Genomic DNA, 26,585 nt, shown 5'->3' with positions numbered 1-26,585 from the left:
ATATCTCTCAGAGCAGAATGTTTGTACTGTGAGGGAAGTTGGCAGAGCAGAGAGCGGTTATTCATCTGAAGCCACCAGGTGACTTCTCACACTTTCACATCAAAGTCAAATTGGCTCTTTAGTATCAGTTTAGAGCAGATCGTAGCTCTGATTTATGCCAATATCTGTAGAAATGCATCTATAAAATAACAGTAATCACCTTCAGTCTTTCTGAATGTTTCATTATGATAAAAAGTAAGTCAGAAAGATGCATGGTTTGATGAGGTGTTACAAGAAACGTCCCAACCTTGCAGGCATGGAAATCACAGATTGAATCCCTGCGTGTTGCTTACAGTACGGACAGGATTACTAATGTATGGACAGGTATAATATCTTATTTCTGCCAATATTTCTAAATAAAATGCAGCATTCAGCCAATACATTGGATATATGTATCTGAATCTGTTCATGGTTCATTTGTGGTAGTAGAAACAGCTTCTCTCAGGAATCCAACAGTTCATTGCACATGAATATTCACACTCTCATTAAGTATACCTTATCATCTGTTTGAATTAACAGCTTTTACATTGGACATTTTGTCAATTGCAGTTATTTCGTTTTTTATCATGAATGATAAACTCTCAACGGACCAATTTGAAGTGAAAGCTAAAGTCAAGCTGGTGGCTTTTATGTTCCCCGTCTAATTCCTACACGGCACAGGAGGAGAGTTGAAGGAAGGATCAAAGGACAGAATTTTAATGAGCGGCTCGAGGTCTAGGAGCGTCTGAGGCGCTACTCTTTCTGCTGCGCGGCTACTTAGCATTCTGGACAGGCTATGAGCAGATGTAATTAAGAGGTGTGTGATAGATGTGCCTGTGTGTGTGCACATGTGAATGCTGGCTATCAAATGTTTGGGGAGGCAAGCCAAAAGCTAGACGGGCTGTGAAATTGCCTACAACAGAGGGAGCTGTTGGGGGTCTCTACACGGGGGAATGTGACACTGAGGGGGGAACAACTTTGCTTCACTGACGCATCTCTCTATTTCCTGTCCTTATTTCCTTACTTACCCTTTTGTTCTTTCTTACTTTTCTTTCATCGCTAATTTAAGATGTGGAATGGTCCGTACATTTGAAAGGGCATTAGAAGACAAAGTGATTTGCAGTCTAATTACTACAGGTGTGAAAAGAAACTGTAGCACTAAAGAAATGACTCAATGCTTAATATGGGTTGTCTGCTTTTTTCTTGGGATGGGAATGTTTTGATTGAGCGGGTTCAAAAACACTACAACACCATGCGAGCAAAGTGGGTGCAGATGCTACCAGGGACATGCTAATGTTAATACCTGGTGAACATCGCAACAACAAATACAATCAAATGATCAAAACAGCTGTGCAATGGTTTTGTGTCTTGATAAACCTTCATCTGTTACTGTATTATTATTATTCACCATCGCCAAAGCATTTATGTCACCACAGCGCTGATTTCAGTCTGTTGCCAAGAGTAGCGGAAACAAACGTAGCAATGCACCAGCAAGATAAATCAATAGAACATGTTGGGTTGGCTTCAGAGATACAATGGGTTGGCTGAGAACTCTTATGTAAACATTACAGTGTTCATTCACTTAAAGGGGTCCTATTCTGCTTATTTTCAGGTTCATATCAGTATGTAGTGTCTCCTGCCTGCAGCACCTCTTTTCACCCTCTGTCTGAAACCAGAGCCCAGTCTGCTCTGATTGGTTAGCTGGCTGGCTCTGTTGTGATTGGTCAACCGCTTTAACGATGTCCCACCCCTCAGCTTATCACGTACAATGTGTTGGAGCGCTAGCCAATAGAAGTGCGAGTGGTACAAAGCGATGTCACTATGATCAGGAAGTAAACACAGGGAGTGTGACAAGCACACAAAGCTATACAACACACTACAGGGAAGCATAATAGGGCCTCTTTTAAAAACACTTATAACTCTGTATACTGGGTCTACTTTAAATGTGACCTGCTACATTTGTTTACGTGTTTTAAAGCAGTGTTTTGATGGGCATTCATCAGAGTACCAAGGGCAGCCATGCATGCCAACTACTGATTGCCCTTATGCACCAAAACAGATAGCAGTGAAGAAGAAAAACACGCCAGGGGGTTTCCAACATTCACATATTAAGGCTTTATGAGGCTTGGAATGCATTCAGATGTCCTAAGGTCTCATTCACTGCGACTGGGTGTGAAACTGAAGCATATTTGTTTACAATATAAACTGTAAAAAGATTGTAAAACTAGTTGAATGATAAATGGAGCTCCATTTCCAGTACATTGTGAAGGCAAAGAGACTGGCAGTATTTAATGTTAACTGCACCTGCGAGGACAGCTGGCTCTCTAAATAGTTGTTCTGTGACAGTATAGGTGTGTGTGGGAGTGTGTGGACTAAGTGTAGAATCTCAATTCGTTTTTCATCTGTTCTGCTGCAAAGCTTCAGCTCTCTGTAGAGTATTAATTCACATGCAGACCGATCCACCCAAAACACAATCAGCCTTCCCTTATTCACTTATTCTGCCAACACTGCCCATTTGACTCCCAGTGAAAACCTGATACATTATGCAGAGGATGTGCGATCCTGACTAATGCCTCGCTGAGCGCTGAGCGAGTTCACGTGCACGTCTGGGCCCTCATCAGTAACGCTGACAGAGGAATTACTCAAGCCTAAGTGGCTTGTCAGAGCGTCCTGCAGGCGGGGACAGGTGACTCTCTCCGGCCCCTCCTCTCATTCTATAGGCTCTGACCTTGGGTTGACCTGTGGGGGCTGGCTGATGCTTCGTATGTCTGAGGGGGTAAAAAGCGGGTCCCCAGATGGTGGCGTTTGATCGGTAGATGGGGAATCAGCTCAGAGGGCGGGTGGGGTAAACAGCCGGGACACCTGACTATTAATCAAGGCCGGCACAACATATTGCTGAAAAATGGATCAGGAGGGAGGGAGAGAGGAGGAGGGAGGGAGAGAGGAGAGCAGGAGGGAGGGAGAGAGGAGAGCAGGAGGGAGGGAGAGAGGAGAGCAGGAGGGAGGGAGAGAGGAGAGCAGGAGGGAGGGAGGGAGAGAGGAGAGCAGGAGGGAGGGAGAGAGGAGAGCAGGGGAGGGAGGAGAGAGGAGAGCAGGAGGGAGGGAGAGAGGAGAGCAGGAGGGAGGGAGAGAGGAGAGCAGGAGGGAGGGAGAGAGGAGGGAGGGAGAGACAGGAGGAGGAGGAGGGGGGGAGAGAGGAGAGCAGGAGGGAGGGAGGGAGAGAGGAGAAGGAGGAGCAGGAGGGAGAGAGGAGAGAGCAGGAGGGAGGGAGGGAGAGAGGAGAGCAGGAGGAGGGAGGAGAGAGGAGAGAGGAGGGAGGGAGGGACTAGAGGAGAGCAGGAGGGAGGGAGAGAGGAGAGCAGGAGGGAGGGGGGGAGAGAGGAGAGCAGGAGGGAGGGGGCTCCACATTCAAATCTGGAATATGACTTATTTATCATAGTGTGATTCTATCTCTGACATCAGGGACAGTTCTGCACGTCCCGTGCCAGTCAGACAGCTGAGCTTTGGAGTCTTTTCTCTCTTCTATGTGCACCACCTGCTAACTACCTGCTGAGCGTGGACATCAGCCTTCTGCACGATGGCGCACAGAAGGTGGATAATGATGTCAGATCTCTTTTCAGGAGGATGCAGAAGGAAATGTGATTACAGACTATAACACGTGTACAATGGGATTTAAAGTCAACACATGAACTCGATTTCCTACTCCAACCTGATTACCACCATGATTCTTTTGTCCACATAGTCCTCCTCACACCGCTCAGGCTGTGGTTGGGGGTCCTCTGTGTCCCCCTGCCCCCCTAAGAGTTCATTGTTGTACTTGCCATACCCCCACACTCTAGACCCACATGAAGAAGTTAGCAGAACGGCAGCACAAACCTCACACACTTCCCGTCTGTCCAGGGCGTCTTGGCAGTGAGGGATGCAGTATGTGTGTGTGTGTGTGTGTGTGTGTGTGTGTGTGTGTGTGTGTGTGTGTGTGTGTGTGTGTGTGTGTGTGTGTGTGTGTGTGTGTGTGTGTGTGTCTGGCAGAGATCCCAGGGTAATGGCATCTCTTCGGTGCCAGGGTACAAGGAACAAACGCACCATCTGTCCCCCTCCAGACGCCCTGATGAAATCTACTTATTTATATTGATGACATCAGGGTTAAATGTGTTTTATGAATGCTGTTTTCAGTTTTTTCCTAAGACTGTGCTCAAAATTAGTGTTTGTGTTCCACACTGGTTTGTGCATTCATTTGTTCAGAGCAGAGCAAACATTATGGCTGTTAGGGGATTTAAATGCGTCTAAATCAAACATATTGGTCAATTAATGAAAGGTATTTTACGTTGCGAAAAGCCTGCATCCACTATGATAAGATAATGACGGTCATATTACAGAACATGAAGTCCTGCTTTTCAAGGAAGTTTCCAGTGTATTACTTTTTGTATTTTGTATTTCTGGCATCAGTTGTACACAAGTTAAGAGCTGGCATCTCAAACCGCGGAGAGCACACACTCCTAGAAGTTTAGACCGTCCGCCTTTGTTTTTCTCTCTCGCAGATGTATTCTTATCGATGTCGCCACGTTGGAAGATCTCAGCAGTTAACTCGTTATGTACAATATTAAAGAGGCTTATTATGCTTGTGTGGGTTCTCCCCCTCCTGTGGTGTTCTATAGGTTTTAGTACATGGACTGCAAAGGCTACAATCCCTGAGTTCCCTCCAGAGGGACTTTCTGTTTCATGCTTACATGCTAAGTTAAAATATGAAACATGGTAAGCATTACACCTATTATACACGGCCATTCTTAGCATGTTAGCATTTAGATCAAAGCATGGATGTGCCTATAATACGGCCTAAATGAGTCCCATGAGCCTTTTGGATATACTCACTACAGCTCATGGTAGATGCAGAGAGATGGTGTAGCTGTGGGACTCCATTCCTTTTTTAAAGGTGTAACCTCGAACCGCCGACAAGCCAGAAACTGAATAGCACAGAACAACATCTCAAATAAAACAAACAAATGATTTCTTCTTCATGTTGTGATCTAATCTCTGAAATCCAAAGCCATAAATACTAATGTTGTTATGTGTGCTGTAAAACAATAAGATCAAACACTGCACCATCACTGAGGCCATGTTCACTGTGAAGCATCTGATCAAACAGAGCCAAAGTCTGCAGAGACCTTCAGGAGAAAGTTGGACAACTTCAAATGAGTTCCAAAGCAAACACTTCCAAGATGGTGCATTTACTGTCAGCTCACTCCCTTTTATTCCTAAAAGAGTTCTCCAGGCGTCTGTCTCCCCCCGTCCTCCCCTCTCTCTCTCAGCCTCCCGCTCCTCCCTCTCCCTCATTCAGTCAGTCCTCACTATCACTGATGTATCGAGGATTTAATTACAAGTCTCAGCGATCGTTAATCATTAAGAACCCACAATCAATGAATGTGTGCGCCTCCTCTCGTCTGGCAGAGGCAGCGGTGACCTCAGGTGCTGCTTCATACCCAGGAGGGAATTCTGTGCAGAATGGATTTCATTAGCATGGAGTAAGACGATGCTAACGACTGCTAATGGCCTCGCGCTCTCATTATCATGGTGATCACGCCTCGCAGATGTGTTTTCGCTACATTCTCCTCCTCTCATAAAAACTCATCATCTGAGCCAACGGTAAAAATGTCCTCCATTTAAGTGCTCCGTACTTTCCCTGTAATTAAAATGTGTCTTTGATCACGTGGAACATGTTGATCTCACAGGAACTGCATCATGTTTGATATGCAAATACTAAGAGATGAAAATCAAGAATTCATTTGAATGAGTAATGGTGATGTGATGGAATGACACGTGATAAATATACACTGAATTCAAATGAGTTGAAGGTCACCACAGAAATGACAAAATGACAATGTGGTCAGTTTTTCATTAGTCTGGGGTTACATTCATAAATAAACCATGTATGATTTGAATGGTTGTAGTTTCTGTTCATGTACCTGCAGGTTTGTGATTTGGAAGGTGCCGTTCTCCATCAGGCTGATACGCCCGTCGTTACCCAGGATCCTCTGGCCGTCTTTCTCCCATTGGATGCTGGGCATGGGGTTGCCCATGATGTGGCAGTGCAGCTGGGCGGAGGAGCCGGGAGCTAAGGTGTGGTTAGCCGGTCCCTGGCGGATGATGGGGGGGACCCGGTCTGAAGGGGCTGCAGGGGCGAGAACCAAGTCTGTTAGTTTGACACACAAAGCCATAACTGAACTCCTCTGGTGTCATCAGAGAAACCACTCTCACAGAATAATGGTGGTCAAAATAAAACTGCATCATGCATGTTCCACACTGTGTGATGGGAGTGCTGTCTGGACTAAAAAGAATATATATATATATATATTTACTGTATATACACTAAGATACACAGTTCATTACACAATTATAAAAAAGCCAATCATTTGATGATCATTAAGGACTTTCCCTTTAAATGTATGTTGATACTTAGTTTTTGTCAATTAAATACGTCCCGCTTATATAAAAGGAATGTCCAAAACAGGCAGGGCACTCAGAGAGAAGACTTTGCAGACGTTACTTTAGCTAATATTAGGAAGCTGCAAACTGTTGACTGAGATGTTGGCCTAAACAAAATCCACAACAACATTTTTCAATTACTTTCCCTTAATTACATTTTCTTAAAGCCATATGCACAATTAAGACATATTAATGCTAGTACAGCTGCACCACTGGAACAGGATGTGTAATGAACACTGAAGCACAACTCTATTGATGTGCAGATAGCATTACTGCTGGTACAGCCACTAACAAATGGCCTATTCATAAAGGCCTGCTTTCACTTATGTGCCTGCAGCCTTCCCAGACATCACAAAGAGACTCATGGACATATAAGGCTGCGTTCCATGTCTGTTCGACTGGAAGTCCAATTGTAAGTGTATACAGTGTGATATGAATGAGTTATGCTTCATTTAGAACCATGCTCATTCAGAATGTGCATGGAGATGAGGATGTTTGTAACTACAGGTTTTGTTTCCTCTCCTCCTAACAACAGAAGCCCTCTCCAGGCCATGACTGAGCAGAAATACACTTTACTTTCACCACTGTTTGACATTTGAGACATGGAGCAGACCCTCATCTGTATTCTGTGCGGCTAACTGAAGCTAACTGAGAGTGTGAAACGTTAATACAGTTAGTGCAGATAGAGCCGAACAAAACCCCTTCACTCCCTGAGAGGGGGGCATGCAGGGGGGGCAACATATGTTGAGGGGTTATTTGCATATCAGTTGTCCCTTTTGATCACATCACATACAGTAAGGACTTCTGCTCTTTGCTCATTTAGGGTATAAGATTGTCATTTGAGATGGATTTGAAGGAAGGGTTTTTCAATTTATTTTGCTTCACACAAAAAACTTTGTTCATCAGGGGATGTTTCCAAACGTCTTCCTTTGGCTCAATAATCAATCATACATTATGTAACTAGTCAAATGAGCTGCAGTAGCATATGCTAATTATGTATATTTTCCTATTGATTCAAGTTTTGAACGCAATTGTCAATAATGTCCATCTTGATGTGTCATTTAGCTCAGTACTGTCTGTGTGAAATCAATGCAAACAGAGGCTGTACCCTAACACCACCCCCCCCCCAGCCTCCACTCACCACTCTCCACCTCCAGCAGGGCTTTGGTCAGGATGCTGCCGGCCACGCTGATGGCCTGGCAGATGTAATATCCGGAGTCTTCCACCTGCACGTTGCTGAGGGTGAGCTCTCCGCTCAGAGACACGGAGAAACGCCCGGACTGAGACGGCTCCTGGATGGGGAACAGCAAGATCTGCAAGAGAACATTAACAAGATTAGTCTTCATTTTTTGGAAAATTGACTTTGCAAATTGATATAAATGTGATGTATATTAAAGTATTGACCCTTGACTTGTGGCATTCTTTTCTTCAGAATAACATTAACGTATATTACTTTTAGTGCTTTTGTCCAGTAAGCTGGAATTGACAAAAATGCTACACACAAATGTACATTTCAGTCAAGAGCTTTAGTAATAATATATTTCTATCTTTGTTTATTGGTCTATTTAACTGGAATAGTGCCATCAATGCACCCTGGTAAGCTAAAAGGCTATTTATTTTATCTATAGTCCTTGGACACATGTTTCAAAGTCACCCTAAATAATAATTATAATATTAAAAAAATGAACAAGACAATAAAATGATGAAATCACTCAACAGAGGCAAATACAGGACATGCCATTTGAATACCAACGCACACAATCTTAATTGAGCGTGGCTCTCTTTAATGTTTAAGGATACTTGTGTTAGCTTGTGTTTGGTTAGAAGACATTTGAAAATAAAGATGTGAATACATGGAGGATAGCTGTTAGCACTGTTTGACTGCAGTGTCGAGAAGGTGAACTGTCACTCAAATGGCAGACCTTGAAACGTTATCTCTGTGTGCAAAATACTATGTGTGTCCTAAAACTCAGAAATCACTAGAATATGCACCCAAAATAAATCAGATCAAGACGGGGAACAGTTACCAAGAGTGTAAAAATAAGAAAAATCAAGAAAGCAAATGATGTGTTATATTTGTACATCTACTGTACATCAAGCTGTATTCAGTGCAGTCACCAATAGTGTTGTTGTTCCATCTTTAGCCCTGATCTTCTCTTCTTTGCTTTTGCATGTGTCAAAAAAACATGTCTTTTCTGGGTTTTTCACTAAAAGGCATGCAGCTAACATTCCATACATGCGGCCCACGTACTTCCTCTCCTCCTCTTCCTCCATGCTTCCTCCTCTTTATCTCTCTCCTCCACTCTTGTTCTCCCACACACATTCTGCAGGCTTCCAATCGCACCCCCCCCCCCCTCTAATCTGTACCTGGGAGCCATGCTACAGGCACCCCCGCACTCCCATCAGACCTTTCAGTGCATTCCAACAGGCTGCACTGCTTATCACACACTCGCCTTTCTCACACTCATACTTATATCATACGCATGAACAAACACACACACACACACACACACACACACACACACACACACACACACACACACACACACACACACACACACACACACACACACACACACACACACACACACACACACACACACACACACACACACACACTCTCACTGTTTGATGAGTAATACCCTGTGTGGATGATGGGAAAATGAGGTGTGTATGAGTGTGTGTGTGTGTGTGTGTGTGAGTCACCCTGGCACTGATATAAAAAAGGATAATAGAGAAGAATATAAAAGTGAGAGAGATGCAGTCCTCTGTAAAGAGCGGGATGTGCTGAAAACTAGACTAAACTAGTGTCATATCTGTACTGGCTACTGTTTTTATTCATGTGTATTAATATGTTCTGTGTTAGTTTCACAATGATCTCATTCAGGCTTATCTGATTGGAAATACCTTCACAAATCTTATGAAATAAGTTAATCTTTTTTTTTTACTTTTTGACTTTTGATTAATATAAAGTCATTTAGAAGTCATAAGGATGAGTGTGACGGAAACATAAAATAATAATATATTCACCATGATACACGCTGCAGTTTAGACAAATCACATCCCGTACTAGCGGTGAGCGTAGGCTTGTGTCTAACGTTGGATGTGTGTGACACCAGATGTAAGGCTGGAATGTTTATAATAATGTGTTTTCTGAAGCTTCATACGAGGGTGACTGTCTTCTCTTGATCACGTTGGTGAAGTTAGGTTAAAACCCCCACAAGGGTTATTATTTTCTACACTGTGAAAACACAAATGGAAAACCTGAATCGAATCCATTAAAGTAAAACATATAATATAGACCTAGTATATTCCTGTGTTGTGGACTGTTTGTGTCGTGAGTTCTGTGATGAGGAGGGGTCTCACCTGGCTGCCTTCTTTCTGCCAGAACACGGCTGGCGGAGGGTTTCCTTTGGTGCCGCAGAGGAAGGTTACGGTGCGACCTGGAGCTGTGATCTGGTCCCGGGGCCTAACCACAATCTGAGGGGGCACTGCAACACAGAGAACAGACAGAGATGACTATTAGGGCATAGTACACTTCATAAACGAGGATACAGCATTATTATTAAAACACTGTCATCACACAGTTGCATAAAGTGTGTTATGGCTGTGAACGGTTTGTTTAAAAAAATGTGCTTGATTGTAAAAAATAATCAACACGGATACAAACAGGTACATTCTTTTTGAATTACATCAAACTACCCTCCGAACAGAAACAAATATACTGCAATAAAGCACTAACTACATTTGAAGTTTCTCCTTTACTATAAAATGAGTACCGTTGGAGCGGTGTTGTTCCCACTTAAGAGTGGGAGAGACTCAGGACTCAGAGAAACCAGGGACTACAAGAAGTCCCTCGAGGTGCAAAGAAGAGGTCACACGCGGTTCAGGAAGTATGGGACGCTTGCAGGGCTGAATGTCATTTCTGAAACATTGACTGTAATGCTCTAAGTTTAAAAAAATGTCTATCTCTCCGAACTAGTTTAAAATATTTGAAAACATATAGCAAGTTAAAGACACGTGTGAAGATGAGCTGCTAACTGCACAAGATAACAAGAGACAGACGGAGCACTGACGAGGGAACACAACTGGTAAGAGGAACCCAGTTGCATTTGGAAATTGTTACATCATGGATATGCACACGCACACACACACACACACACACACACACACACACACACACACACACACACACACACACACACACCACACACACACACAACACACACAACACACACACACACACACACACACACACACACACACACACACACACACACACACACACACACACAACACACACACACACACACACCACACACACACACACACACACACCACACACACACACACACACACACACACACACACACACGCTCCTTTGATTTTGATTGATTGTGTTGCAAGTGACAGGCCTTCATCCACAGGGGGGGGTCGGGGATGCATGCCCTCCACCAGTCCTAATTGATTTCTCATCTACCCACCTGATCTCCGGCTGCTCTTTCATTCTCTGTCTCAATTAGCATTCAGAGAAACCAGAGAAAGAGAGAGTCAGAGAGGTGGAAGACCCTCCCAAACTATAACAAATGAACAGTAAGAAAGGTCAGGTATTATGTTGTGTTGGGATCAAACGAAACATAACTCTGGTTCAATGGATCCACCAGAAGCAATTATAGTTAAGAAAGCTTGATTAGCTCAAAAGAGACCAATTGTCTGATAGGCTGTGAGATGAATCGATTCTTAAAGGGGAAACGCAGCAGGGGAATCAGGATGAACAGATAGAAGTAAAGTGTTCAATACAAAAAGGCCAAAAGCAGATGAGTGAGAAGGGTTTTTCTAAGATGTGAAATGCTATAATCACCTTTATGTAAAAAATACATATTTTTATAAATGTAAACACTTTTTAAGGTTGAAATACTTTAATATGCTATTTATGTCACTTTTACTTAAAGGTAGGGTAGGTAAGTTTGAGAAACCAGCTCGAGTGTGCTAGAATTTGAAAATACACAACCGGAGAAAATCTGCCACTTCCTTACAGAGCCCCTCCTCCAACACACATGAACGTGCACATGACCAATGAGGGCACGAGATAAGTTTGTGCACAGATGGAAGGCTGACAGGCAGGTAGGCCATCCAGTTATTTTAGCCAGGCCGGCTAAAATGATTGGTCGTACTTTTTACAGCACTACTGCTTCCACAGATGATATTTTTTATGGATTTTTTGTCAAAGCACTTAAGATATTCATTGCTATCGGGATGTTAAGAGCATTCCATGGAATATAACACAAAGTGTATCTCGAGCCGGATTCTCAAACTTACCTACCCCACCTTTAAATTGCTGACACTCATTTCTTTGGCATGGTTGTGTACCTATTTGTCTTTATTTTAATTTTATTACCAACGTGTGTTTTTCTTTATGATTGCATGCCTTTTTGACTTGCTATGCCACTTTTGTTTTGTTTGAGAATCCCTGACTGCCCAATATCACCCTGCTTCCTGTAGTAACTCACAAAAGATCAGGAACCAGCTTCATTTCATGACCTGCATACACATTTTATTCCCTGTATTGGGAAGTACGCCGCTTGAGACTACTTCCACTGGCCCCCTCTACACAGCGGGGGGTGGGGGGGGGGGGGCCTCCATGTGTCAGCCTCAGGATAATTCTCAGCTAAGGGTTCCTGGGCCGAGATGGGCAGGGTCATGTTCTGGGATCAAAGAGGCAGCCCCCAAGTAACCCTAAAGGTCAAACATGCCCCCCCACCCGCATTATGGGACAGCGTCACTGAAACCCTTGATTTCCTGGCTACCTCAAGGTTCTTCCTGTGTGATGCAAGTCCTGAAATATTAAGGAACTGCAGTGTATACACACTTCTTATGTAATGCGACTCAAATGTGATGAACACAGGAGAACCGACACTGTGCCAAGCTGTTTGACAAACATGTCAACACCTGAACATGTTCCCTCAACAGACACAACGCCACACTTTGACCCAAATACAGCCCGGAATATTCAGGATATTAAAATGCAGTTTCTGCTGCGCAGCCCTGTCTGGAGAATAACACTGTTTGATTTGAGGAGGCAGGCTGGCACACCGCCCGAGGCTGTAATAAATAATTAGCAATAATGGGTGCACTCGGCGCGACACTGAGCTTTAGATTTAGGGCAGGGAGGAACATTAGCATCCTCACATGGGAGGGGGACAGGGAGATGGATCGTAGCAGAGCATGACAACAATGGCTGCATGTCATTGATGCTATTTGCTCATCATGTAGTCATTTCATATTCTAGGCTGCTAGCTCTGCCCTTAGAAAAGAGAGAAAGACTGTCACTGCTCATCTAACACCTTCATTTTCCAGTTCTATGAAATATATAACCGGGTCTGTGGAAATAATGGCACATCAACTGATAACAGCGGGAGGCAGTTTCAGGGAGGTAAAATGGGAAATGTCTAAATTAAGAATGAAACTTGAGATATGAGTTTAGAGGAGCCTGGAGATGTATTTCATGTGGTGGGTATTGCCGGAGCTGAGAACACATAACTAGGCTAACATGCCAAGAGGAAGCAAAAATAAACAAGGAGTGCAAGTTAAATGTACACGACCTTACGATAAGAACAGACTGAAGGAGGAGAGTCTGGTCTGAGGGTGAAGTGTTCTCTCTGTGAAGTGTGTGAGTGTTTCTGTGTGATGAGGAGGAGTGGTCTCTTAAATCCTGAAAGATTAAGACATAGGGCTGGTCCTTACTTTTTTAATATGCCATTTATGATTCGTGTTTGAGGAAAAGGTTATAAAAGGTGGTGAGGGTTGGAATAACTTTTTAACATGGGATGTACAATGTCTCTTCAGGAAACAGATGATGTGAGTGTGGTATTTGCAACTTGACGAAAAGACCTGTCAGACTCCACGGTGTTTTCTGACATCCAACATGAGAAGGAAGACAGAGCAGTTCTTGTTATGATGAGGTGTAATAACATCTATGGAGAAGCCTGTAGATGTTATCAAGCTCAGCAAACAGCCAGAAACTGACATGTGAAACGCTAGAAGACCCAGAAATCATGTTTCTGGACTTTTCAATTCAGACGACCTATCATGAGCAAGGCACCGGACTGAGTCCAATGGAGGTGTTTCTGGCAGGGGGGGGGGGGGGGGGACTGTGTGGGAGAGAAACTCAGGGAACACAGGGATTTTAGCCTTTGCAGACCATTCACATGCACTGAAACCTATAGGACACACAGGAGAGGGAGAACCCCTAAAGCAGAATAAGGCCTCTTTAACAACAAGTTACACCAGATCCTCTGAGTGTTACTGTTCCGTACATACTGTACTGGTGCCCTACACAAATAGGTTTTGTGTTCTTTAGGTTTTTTATGTAGCAACAAAGTTAGAGTCTGGATTCCTATCCCCACCACAGTTGCTACAAACATTGAAAGTGATTGAAGGTTTCGCAGAGTTGCTTGATTTTGAAGTTATTGCCTTGGCTGATCCCAGCTTTAAGAGATAATTAATGTTAGATAGCCTCAAAGTAAACACAGCAGACACATGTTTGGACGGCTCAGCACACACACTGAGCTGCAGTAAGACGGATCACAGTGTGGTTTGTTCCACTACTGTTGTATGAACACGCTGTTGTGTGTTGTTCAGCAAAGGCAGACAAAGTGCTTACAAGCAAAGCATCTTACACCCCCCACCCCCCCCACCCCCCCTAAACACACACTCGACGTGTGATTTGCACCAACATACTGAGGCCATCACACACAGGGGAACACAAATACACACACTCCCAGCAGGAGTTCCTCTGGGGCCTGGATGTGACAGGCAGCTGTCACAGTCCCACGCTGACACACACACACACACACACACACACACACACACACACACACACACACACACACACACACACACACACACACACACACACACACACACACACACACACACACACACACACACACACACACACACACACACACACACACACACACCTGCTGATAAATGAGTCTTCAGCTTGATACTTTGATAGAACTCTCTCTGATTCTGAGATACATACACACACACACACTTGTTTTAGTATGTCCTTTAGCTGGACCATAATTCATATATGTTTTTATTTAATTTTGAGGGGGACCTTAGTGCCAAGAATTTCTCTCTATTTATCGAGCATCAATGTCTGGATTAAAGGGCTGGTGCAGCATTAAGAGTATAGAAGCAGTACAGTTATCTGCAATGCAATCACATGACATTCTGAAGTAAGGACATCATGCCTAATGTCAATATGTTAAGCATTCATGTATCAGATTGGTACAACCTGCAGTTGTTTTTTTACCATATTGTTTTCCCCTTTCTGTATCCTTGCTTCTTCATGAATCAGAATACATATTAAGTCATGTTCAGGAATTGTATTTGAATAAGCAATCCCAAAGATTTGCTGTGGGAGTGATCGAACAAGCACATTTCTTATTCTGACTAAAGGCAACATGGAACTCATGTGAGATGTCTTCACACACATATAGCTTTATGAGGGATATGGGCTTTAGGAAAAAGGTGTGACAGAAGAAAAGGAAAAGCTTTTTGGGAATTATTTTCACTGATTTGTATTAGAACAATTCCCCTTTCTCTTGGCTGAATAAAGACATTCTATTATTTAGGTATGGTGAATTTAAAGTCCAGTCATTGTGTTTAATGGTACGTCCTGAAATGGCCTTTCCTTGACTCTAGCAGAGGACAGCATATGGAAAGATACCAACAACTGGGTCACCAAGTATCAAGGACAATCTCTAACTCATTATCAGAGGTAAGAATCCATACTAGTCAACATAAGTTGATGTCATGTAGTGAGGACCATTGTGGGTATTCACAACTTGTGTTTGTCTGAAAGATATTTCTCTGGTGAGGCCCTCTGCCACTGTGTGTTCAATCTTAAAAAGGTTATAAAGAAAATATGAATTATTAGAGGTATAAATGTACAGTTAAGAGTTGAAACCCACAGAGAAACACTTTGTCCAAACACACACACTCCTCTTGGTTTGTGTACAATACCCTCCCTAAGCTCTTTATTCATCTGACACTTTTCTTCAAAAACACCTTTCTCCTCAAGGAATGCCAATGAAAAGCTTCTACACTTTATATTTAGCATCAATGGTAAACATATCAACATGTGTGGCTCTGGTATTTCACAAAGGAAGCTTTTCATCCAGAGCTTTTGAGACAACACTGAGTGAGGATATCATGGCCACACAGCCTGGTGCTCCATCCAACGTGCAGAGGCACCATGTGTGATTCATGAGTACATTACTGCAGCATGTTGATACACTTTGAATACATTTTACAATGTGAAGGATATTAAGGTTTTATGCAGTACTTTTTATTGCATTAAATAGTTAGTTGGGATGAAATGGAATACTCACAGGATGGGCCGACTGAGATGGAGTGATGCAGAAAGGGTTGGAAAAGAAAAGAGGCAGAGGAAGACGAGTGAGTATGAGTATGATGGGATCACTGACAGAATGTAAAGTCTCTCAGTGAGAGTGGACTGCAGGGAAACTGTCTGATATTTAATGAAGTGCTCCCAAAAGAAAGAAGCAGTGGAGCTGCAGGAGGGGTGATGAGCTGAATGTGCACACAGGTGAAGATACGAGCTGGTGGTCTGATTGATCGGGGGGGGGGGAGGCTGGGTATTTCTATTATCCCTAATCCTGCAGATGCATGCAGGAACCCACAATCAATCTCTGTTTGTCTAACAGATGCTGCTGGGATCACTTGTTCCTACCAGTAATGTGTGTCTGCTGTGGATACAGTATGTGGGCATACACGTTGACAGAGAGTGGGTACACAGTGGAGGGCTTGCTCAAAGAATTAACTGATACAAAATGAGACTCTAAAATGCTCTTTTATCATCACAAGTGACAGATTCTCTTCAGAATGCCTCTCTTCATGAACAGACTTTATTCTCATGATATTTGAATGCTTTTTGATCTTAGCTCTCTCAGAGGGAAGAGTATTTGAGACAGATATACACTTAAAGTCTAATCTTCACTTTCTCTCTCTCACAGTTTCAGCATGTGTCCAGTGGCATAATAAGGTGAGTTATAGCCAGCCACAATGTCTGTCTTCATGTCTTGTCAAAGATGTCTCTGTCTTCCTATGGGTAATATTTGTATCTTGGACAATGGTAATGAATAAAGGGAAGACAGTTAAATAAAGCCTGCTGGTAGGTGAGATGTTTTGTGAAACATCATTGCATCACCGTCCATCTGTGAAAATAATGTACTACTGTACTCGGTGTTAGAATCTCATGTTCTGCCAGTGCAGAATGGGCCCTAGTGAAGGTTTACTTACTTAGGTTTAATGCTTTTTGATAAAATAACACCAAGTAAGACTTTTCTTACTTTCTATTATTGGGAAAGATACACTTTATGTAATACATTACCAAGGTAATGGAAATTAAACATAAGGCACTTGTTCCTTTGTATTAAACTCAATGAGAAGAAGAAACGTTTTGGATTTATATTCTGCTAATCCACTCGTATGTACAGGGAGGCGTGTGGTGCAGTGGGTTGTGCGTTGGTGTTCGGATCAGGGGAGCACAGGTTCAAACCCCACTGCAGTCAGCATGTCGTTGTGTCCCTGAGACACTTCACCCCAAAGTGCTCCTGTGGGGATTGTCCACAGTATTGAGTATGTAAGTCGCTTTGGATAAAAGCGTCTAACAAGTAACATGTCATGTAATGTAATATATGTATTCTGTAATGTATTTATCTGAACATGCACATATATATATATATATTTCAAAAATGTCCCAAATTGGGATCAATAAAGTACTATCTTATCTTATCTTATCTTATATTTACAATGTGTATTCATCTCTATATATCTTAACAGTTTCACCCAATTCCAATATTGGGATTTTAATATTTACTGTTACTTTACATTCTGTATATTGTATTCCTATTATCATTGTGTGAACTCTTGCCTGTCCTTTACTGTGTTTCAATCTTATTTCTGTTGCTACTGTACAGTGGTGAACCGTGAATATCACAACTGGACCTTCTGTAGACACACACAACCCCCCCCCCCCCCCCCCCCAACCCCCCCGCCCATCTTATCTTATCTTATTTTAAAGTGGACCTATCATGCTATATTATAATAATATAGTGTAGGACCATACCTATATAAGGCATATTTATACTTTTTTTTTTCAAAATACCAAACAGATCATGCATTTTAGCCATGCCTCATTTTGCTCAATTTGCACTTTTTTAGCTCTGGGCAGATTCTGTGAGAACAGCACCATCTACAGGCCTGGCATATGTACTACAGCGTCTCCAGCGCTTTTGAACGGCAATGGCCGTGGCTGTCTCCTCCTGATTGGTGGAGTTGGCCCAATAGCCGTAGCGCCACTGTCCTGACGTCAGGACAGTGTTCAAATCTGGATCAGTTTTTATCAGATCCGTTGCAGCCCCTTTTTTAGAGATTTGGGTATGGAGGAAAATAGAGAGGGTTGTGTTTTCTGACACTTGGTGAGTTCCCTGGAACACCGGGGACACATATTCATGTATACAAGACGTACAAAAGTGCATTTTGCATGATAGGTCCCCTTTAACTTATCTTAGCTGCATCATGCTGTGCTGCCCCTGTCAGTCCCTGTGGCTGGAATATCAGATGCTTCACCAACAAAGTGAATTGAAGATTTGAGGGATGAATACACCACCACTTGTCTCACCGTGCACTTGCAGGCTGCCGGACGCCTCGGCCTTGCCCACGCTGTTCTCAGACACGCAGGTGTACGTGCCCTCGTCCTCGCCTCGCACCTGGGTCAGATGCAGACTGTTGTCGCTGCGGATCTGAAACCTGGAAAGAAAACACTTTTCTGAAAACAACATTTTTGGTCCACTGAGAGAAAAGTTGATGCAGTGCAGGACAAATAAGATTTTGTTTGTTAAATCTCACAGTATAGCTTTAGGCAGATCTAACTCCAGCTGACAACAACATTATACCCTGTTTCCCCTGAGGGATCATTAGAGTTTAATACAGTCTGATTCACACTCTCAGAACCACAGACACTGTGTCACCTTGCAGTAGTCTCGTGACATTACTTTCATTATTAGTGATGGCAGGTTCCACAGCTGCCTAAATATGTTGCTTAAAATTTGGTTGATTGTGTCTGTACTTGTTCAGTGTAAATATAAAAGACTATCATTTTTGCTCCATGAAAGCTGGGATTTGTTTCAATGTGTTGTCCATTACACCTCCAATAACGGGAAAAAAAATATTCTATTGTTTTTGTTATTTTGTTTGCAAGACCAAAAAATGCATCCACTCTCTGAAAGTCATATTATAAATCAATTGTTCAACTTTTCTCTGCTTAGCACAGAACATACTGTACATGCAGACTGATTCCATAATCAGAAGCTGTTATATCATCAGTGAAATGATTAATAAACTATGACCCGCATGTTGTGTTGGTGTAGTGATGCCAGTGTGGTTCTGACAGTGTACCTGCCCCGGGGCAACTCCCCCTCCTCCCTCCGCCAGCGGACAGTGGGGTTGGGGTCTCCGTGCACCTCGCAGAAGAAGTCCACCGTGTCCTCCGCCAACACCACCTGGTTCACTGGCTGCTTAGTGAACACTGGCCTCTCTGAAATGAGACAGAGGATGGAGGAGTGATGAAACATTGTGGCACTGAACTTTACTGTGACTGACCCTCCAGGGTAATGAGATGTCACAGCAGCGTGATGCTGTATGATGAACACAAAACACAAAGTGACCACAGGGGATGGAGGAAAGTCAAACTTTGAGCAGCACAACGAAACGCACTGAAAAAACTGTACGGTTGACTTATATACGGTTAAATATATTATGTCAACACATTTTATATAACTGTATTAGGTTAGTGGAAAGCAATAATATTAAGTTGAACCTAATATTTGTATTTAAACTTGATACTATTGCTTTCAACTAACCTAATTCAGTTATGTGAAATCTGTTGACAACATACATTTAATTGCATGTTTTTCAGTGCATGTTAACATGATCAAAGAAGAAGGAGGATTTGCATCACAGTTACAGGTCTGATGCCGGTCCAGAACAAGATTTAGTTACACACATGGGACAATCAATCCGCCAGAGACCAGAGAGACTAACGTGCACGTCAGCTCTTATCATGATCATAATCAGTTATAAACTGGCATAGCCTCCAGAAAGGAGTGCAGATGAGCACTGGCTATAGTCATGCACATTTCACAGATGGCAGTAATATTAAATATAAGGGCAGTGTCAGGTCATACATTTTCAGGAACCATACACTGATAAATTAAGTTTAACACACTGGGTTAACATGTACTGTTGTGTGTAAGGAGCAGCATCTGGGTGGGGGTGCGGCGGAGGGGGTTTGGTGAGACCGAAAAGAAAATATCAATCTTCTATCTGTTTCCTCGGATCAATACACACTTTGAAAACGATTATGCTGCGGCTCTGCTGAGGGCAAAGCAGGGAATAAGAGGGAAGGAAAGATCAGAGAGGTCAAAGGGCAGTGGGGGGGAAATATCCATCTGCTGCTCCAACATCAGCTGAGGAGTGAAGCCCCTCAGGAGACAGGAAACTGTGAGGCTTTCTGTGAGAACCACTCCACATTTCTCATCAGAGTAACATTAAACGTCCTTCATTCATTTCAAGGTCCAATACTTTACATACAATTACAATACAATTACTCTACTTTAGACTAATTACACTGTTATTTAAATATATGTTATAACTTTACTGTATAATCTCAACTGTAAAAATATGGCAGATCTTTGCATATTAAATGAGGTTCCTTGTACTTAAAAAAAACCATCCTTTTTACCGCCCACATTTCAGAATTTGTAATGCAATAACAAATAAGATTAGCATCATTTCTATTTGTTTAGTTTCCCATTTACAAGTGGACCATTATGAATGAGATGCAGGAAACAAGACTCACCGAACACCACCAGCTCAGCAGGGTCACTGTCTCTCTCCCCCACCATGTTGGTTCCAACACACACATACATGCCAGCGTCACTTTTCCTGCTGTTGGAAATCATCAACTTTCCTCCTCGCATCTGAAGATGAGGAGCATAGGTAGGGATAGAGAGGATGGAGGTACAAAGAGAAGAAGGAGGAAGACCACAAGGGGGGGGAGGAGATGGTGGTGGAGGAGGGGGATAAAGGAAGACAAATGGAAAGAGGTTGGAAACAGATATTAAAGAATGTCAGTGACAGATGGCTCTTCGGCTAGTTATTGTGAAAATGGGTCTAGCTCCGACAATGAACAGTCAGTGATGCTAACATGCAATGAGTGATTCATTTAGTGCACACACATGCACGCTGCCACAGAGCACTGGGATGTATTCTGAAGGGTACACGGCTGGTTATTTCTAAATCTCATTTTCAAAAAGGATGGTAATGGATTGACTCTTCATCCTCGTTTATTTTTTACAAGAAAACGTTTAAAAATCAATTCAATTATTATTATTTTAATAACAGCGGAATAAAACAGCAGCTCAGTAACTTAAAGGTCCCCTATTATACTGTTTTTCATCAATATATAATAGGTCTCAGATATATACAAAACATGTCTCTGAAGTGTTTGGCTCCAAATAACAGATCATTGCAGCATTACCCATAATCCCCTCTGTTTCAGCCCTGTTTCCAAAGTGCTGATTCTCTGTCTGTTACTTTAGATGAAAATAAGGAGCCCCTCCCCACGCCCCTCTGAGAGAGATTTGGTTAAAAGAACACAACGGTGCTCTAGGAGGAGATTCAGGTGATAAGGTGTGTGGGGGGGGGGGGGGTTACCTTGGTTGGTGATTGGCTAATGGTTACACAAGCCAAAAAATCGTTATGACATCATAAAGTGGCCAAAATCTGATGAGCTCATTTTCAGACAGGTTTTTATATAAATGGATCAGGACAAAAAGAGAGAGAATCTTTGTTCCTGAAACTTTCAGAGTCTCTTTCCACAGAGGGGACACATGTTGATGTAGAAGAGACATGAAGAAGTGGATTTTGCATAATAAGTGACCTTTAATGATGCATTTGGGCTAAGTAAAAATGAATAAATCAATACATACAGTGATCCTCTCATCTCTGTCGTTGACCCGGATGTTGTTTCTCTTCCAGGAGATGGTGGGCTCGGGGTGGCCTCGGGGAGGGATACACTCCATAACAGCCGGCTCACCTGCTGCCACCACCACATCACTGGGCGTCTGACGGAAGTCATCTCTCAGGACTGGGGAAACCAGAAGGGAAAATACATAGTTAAAATATGAATAAACCTCTCTGTTGATAATGCAGTCTTTAATCTGACTTTGCATACATGGATCCTGTTTTTTTTTATATACTAAAATCTAGCCTTCCAAAATCATGAAGGCCAAGCAGGTGCAGATTATAAATTATGATAATTCCTCAGTGTGACACAGAGCTGATTTACACAAAGCAGGACAGGACAGTGCTATTGATAGTGCATGATGTGAATTTAACATCATGTCCCTATAGGCAGCAAAGCACATCAATAAAGAAGGCTCCTGTAGCTGACACACACACAAAGAAGATGACATTATTCAATCTGACCCCCTCAACCCACACACAAACAACACACATACACACACACACACTGCAATACACACAGAAAGGTGGTGGAGGCTACAAGTCAGTATTCAATAGCACAGAATAATCAATGATATGAACCACAGGAGGAAATATGTAATCCACAAAAACTCTCCTCTGTTTTCCTTGAGGCTTGTCTTCTTTCTGCAGTCTACATTGTGTGGCTGTGTACCTGAAGGCATTTTCTTCCAGGATTTCTCTTTCTCTCATTCCAGTCACCAAAGCTGTGTGACTTCTCATATTACTGGTATGGATGATGCTATTGTGTTCCCTAATGATGATCTGACAGTGTACCAGGAAGAGGCCACAGCCCCCAGGCTCAGTGTGGCCTAAGCCCCCCCTCAGACGCACAAAGGGGAAAGACCACCACACCCAACCATGGTTTCTATGGAATCCTATAGGGCCTCAAAAAGATGTCATAACTGATCTGAAAAGCACCGCCAGCAACACAAATAAATCACATCACAATCTTTCCAAGGCAATTATTCAAAAAAGTCCAAGGGCAAGCATCACATGGTAAAATGGTAAATCGACTGTACTTATATAGCGCTTTATCCAGTCTTTACGACCCCTCAAAGCGCTTTACATACGACATGTCATTCACCCATTCACACCCATTCATACAGAGCATTGTACCTTACTCTAGGAACTAACATCCACACACATTCACACACCGTTGGCCATGCCATCGGGAGCAACTCAGGGTTAAGTATCTTGCCCAAGGATACATCGACATGTTGGCTGTACGGGCTGGGATCGAACCCACATCCTTCTGGTTAAAAGACGACCGCACTCCCTCGCAGCCACAGTCACCCCAACAATACTAAATTCTTAAAGTACTCTGTTACAAATTAAAGTCCTGTATTCAAAATATCAGCATCTAAATATACTTAAAGTACCAAAAGTAAAAGTACTAGTTCATCAAAAAGCTTACAAGTTGGGACTTTGGTGCTACAAGTGCTGCTCCTGGCGTCACTAGTAAGGCTTATGTGCTAACTAGTCGGACAACAAAAGCCACTAGTTGCTGAAAAAGAGTGACTAGTATAATGTTTTATTTAACTAGTAAAGCAGAGTGCCAAACTAGTTTGACCATATATCTAACAAGTGAAATCAAAGAGCCAACTAGTGTAGGCAGCTGCCGTGTGATATCAAGGATATGGAATAAATACTCAAATGGCTTGCCATAGATATCTCAGTACCAATATCAATAAGTGATATCAATGTAAAGACATTCCGCTCATGCCTCACTGTGCAGAAATCTGCAGCGCTGGTGAGACTGTCAGAGAGATCACAGAGAATTCAGTTACTCCACCTAAAAAAGTCATGTCAGAAAGCGGTGTCCTAGTTTACCCTCACAATTGCACTTCACAGACTTTTCAGGACAACTACTGAAATAGATGTTCTGTATGTCAGAGGAAAGTGCTTCTTCTCGATGTGACTGTTTTAAAACTCTTTCCAAACCCTTCCAACAGGAGAAAGGCTAATATTCACACTGAAACTGGATTTTATCCCCACATATTTGAATAGTGATCATTTTGCAATGTGTCTTAAAGCAGTATTTTCAAGTTACATTTGTCTTCAAAGCTCATATTGACCAAGTCACATGATTTGATGTTCACGTAAAGTGGCATCTTATTAAAGGTCCCATGTCATGCTTTTCCGGTTATTACCCGTCCCCTTGTGTGTTATGAAGGTTTTTATGTTTGTAAACGGTCTGCAGAGTCAAAACCCTCAAAGTACACCCTGTAGCGAGTAAAACTCTAACACAGAAAATACCTCCCCAAAACGCCTCGTTGGAGATACGTCATTGTCCATTTGATTCTTCCGGGTACGGCATGATGTCAAGCCGTACCCGGAACGAAATGGACCAATCCGTGGAGCCGTTACGTTACGTCCGCGGAGCCGTTACGTTAAGCCCCCGCTGATTGGTCCAAATTGACCAATCCACGGACTTCCTCACACACACTATGTGCAGGCAGCAGCTCAGCTGATTTCTCCTCCCTGGCTGCAGGCTGATAACAGACAGTTGGGATCGTGGCGAAATTCTCTCTGCAGACCCATTCTCACAGCGTTTATCAACCTTTTTCTTATCAAGCCACACTTATTGTTTTTACTTCGGCTGTGACTTTGTGTGTGCTCAGGATGAGTTTGGCTGTGTTTCGCTATGTATCGCTAACAAGGAAACAACACCTCCACGGAGCTCAGCGCGATTCACAACGTCCCGACCAATCAGAGCACACTGTGCTCACAGGGAGGGTGGGGGCTGGAGCTATTGGAGCTACAACGAGCCGTTAAAGGCAGAGAGTGAAACTCAGTGAATACACGTAGTTTACAGAGATGCTGTATGAGAAACCAATGTGAGTTTGGAAAATTGCACAATATAAATCTATTCTAGTAGACCTCAACAATGGAATTATGATCAGTGGAAATGGCCATGACATGGGCCCTTTAAATCTCTCCTCCAGGCGATTTGTCCTCCACAGCATGGATCATGGAATGTGTACAGCATGCATTTGCATGTATATTTCATTTATGCACATATATCTGTATGCACAGCGGGTAGAAACCATAGTATGCATGCATGTTTGAACATCTGTGTGGAAAAACACTGATGTTTCTGTAATGTCACATTGTCCTCTGATTAATGCCACAGCTCCTCTAATGACAGCACAGGACATTATCATTACCATCCATATATCTATGTGTCCATCCATCCATACGACCTTACACACACACATTTCTTTATCTGTAAAACCAAGGTTTCGGTGGGAAATGTGTTGTATCTCAATGTCAGGCTTTAAACTGCATTTCCTCTTCTTGTGGAGATAATGAAGCTTCCTCTTTGAATTAGGGTGATTGTGGGTGTGTAAATGAGAAGATAAATCAGGCTGTTTGTTCCTAATCAAGGTCATATCAATGTTTAAGGAAGCATATTTCTAATTTCCTCATTAGCTAACGGACTCTGTGCTTCTCTGTGCCCTGAGAGGGATCAAATAGCCACTGATGGCTTCAGTCAGACCTCCTTTCTTATGGCCAATTACTTAGCCACAGCGCATTTGGGGCACTCCAAATCCCATTGGCCCTTCCAATCCTGGAATGATATTCCAGACCACACCCCTGACCTTATCTACCTGCTGCTGACATTTCCCCCCCCCCATGACTATTCAAAGGAGATTACAAAAGCTGGCTAAATTGTTCAGTAAGCTGTTCTATCACGCATAGTGGGGAGGGAAATATGGGGTGTGATGCACCCCAGGTCTGAATTACCATGGCGAGGGTTAAAGGCCCGCCGCCGTGACCTGTCACACACCGTTCTGAGACAGGGGCTCCAGGGGCCGCGATCTTTCCCATCATGCCCTGCGCACTCTACAGATCTGAGAGAGAAGAGGATGTCTAGAAGTTTATTAGGCACTGGCAATTACCCAGGAGGCCCTTTGGGGCCCATATTAAGTGGGTGCACTTTGACCCTTCCTTTAAACCCCTCCAACAAAGCCTCAGTAATCCCCAGCACTGGGCCTGCTTTAATAAGAGCACAGACACACAGTGACACAGACCGGGAAATAAATAAGACCACAAGTGCATATATTTGAAATGTAGACCTCTGTTTGGAATCGAAACCCTGAAAATGTTGTCCTAAGATACATATGCACAACCAGAGAGAGACAATATATACCGTAAGACAATATCTGTCTCAGGAGGGATGTTGTTTTTATTTCCATTTTCAAGAAATGTCTCATGTTCCAGCATTTTTTGTGCGTTATACGATATAAAAAATAATATTATATTATAATTTGTGTTTTGTTCAAATAAACTATAGAAATAGCTTGGGCTGTGGCAAATCTTAGCAGGCACTTTCCCAATACACTAAACAATACATCATGAAAACAATTGTTGCTGTTTCTTCATAACATTTCTTGAAAACTCACTATTCCACAAAACATACTGTATAGTTTAATGGTATGACATAAAGTAATGTACATCATGAGATCTTAATCACCTGCTCCTAAACACAAGCACACAAGTGTCAACAATAAGTTCTAACCAACATCAATCTGTGAGGGGTTTAAGTTCATCGTCTGGGACAGACTGCTGTCATCTTTACACAACGACAAACACATTAGTCACATCAAAACAAACGACACCCAGATGCATGGAGCATTTATCAGATTATTATGTAGGCTGCGTTGATGGATGTGCAAGATGCAAATTACACTGAGTCATTACAAAAATTAAAAACTACCCGAGTAGATAATCTAATCTGTGCCAAACACAGTGCGTCATTGTATAGCAGCAACATTTATCTGTGACCGCTAGACTGGTGTGATTTACAACATGTGCAAATAATCACGACCATGCCATATATCAGGGCTTCATTTGAGCATTTAATTGGACATAAAAACACCTTTGGGGCGAGCTCAGGCTCACTTTTAATTAAATGGCTTTATCGCTGTTGTTAATGTTCC

The 26,585-nt window shown here is 42.7% G+C and overlaps 1 protein-coding gene across 5 annotated transcripts in view; it reads right to left on the bottom strand.

Annotated features, from left to right (window-relative positions):
- Positions 1-26,585, bottom strand: part of robo3 (roundabout, axon guidance receptor, homolog 3 (Drosophila)) — a 107,295-nt gene that overhangs the window by 35,357 nt on the left and 45,353 nt on the right. For 3 of the 5 annotated variants that reach the window (XM_034117347.1, XM_034117348.1, XM_034117350.1), the window contains exons 3-10: positions 21,588-21,745; positions 20,456-20,576; positions 18,994-19,132; positions 18,218-18,345; positions 15,903-15,914; positions 9,865-9,989; positions 7,640-7,811; positions 5,979-6,184 (exon numbers count right to left, since the gene is read on the bottom strand). In XM_034117347.1, the coding sequence (XP_033973238.1) occupies positions 5,979-6,184; positions 7,640-7,811; positions 9,865-9,989; positions 15,903-15,914; positions 18,218-18,345; positions 18,994-19,132; positions 20,456-20,576; positions 21,588-21,745 (1,061 nt within the window). The remainder of the gene's footprint in view (positions 1-5,978; positions 6,185-7,639; positions 7,812-9,864; positions 9,990-15,902; positions 15,915-18,217; positions 18,346-18,993; positions 19,133-20,455; positions 20,577-21,587; positions 21,746-26,585) is intronic. The other 2 variants (XM_034117349.1, XM_034117351.1) reach the window with 1 other exon arrangement.

The sequence above is a fragment of the Trematomus bernacchii genome, unplaced genomic scaffold, assembly GCF_902827165.1.
Source record: "Trematomus bernacchii unplaced genomic scaffold, fTreBer1.1, whole genome shotgun sequence".
In the NCBI taxonomy this organism is placed as follows: domain Eukaryota; kingdom Metazoa; phylum Chordata; class Actinopteri; order Perciformes; family Nototheniidae; genus Trematomus; species Trematomus bernacchii.
Note: the sequence above shows the minus strand (reverse complement) of the source record. Positions and strands in the feature narration are given on the sequence as shown.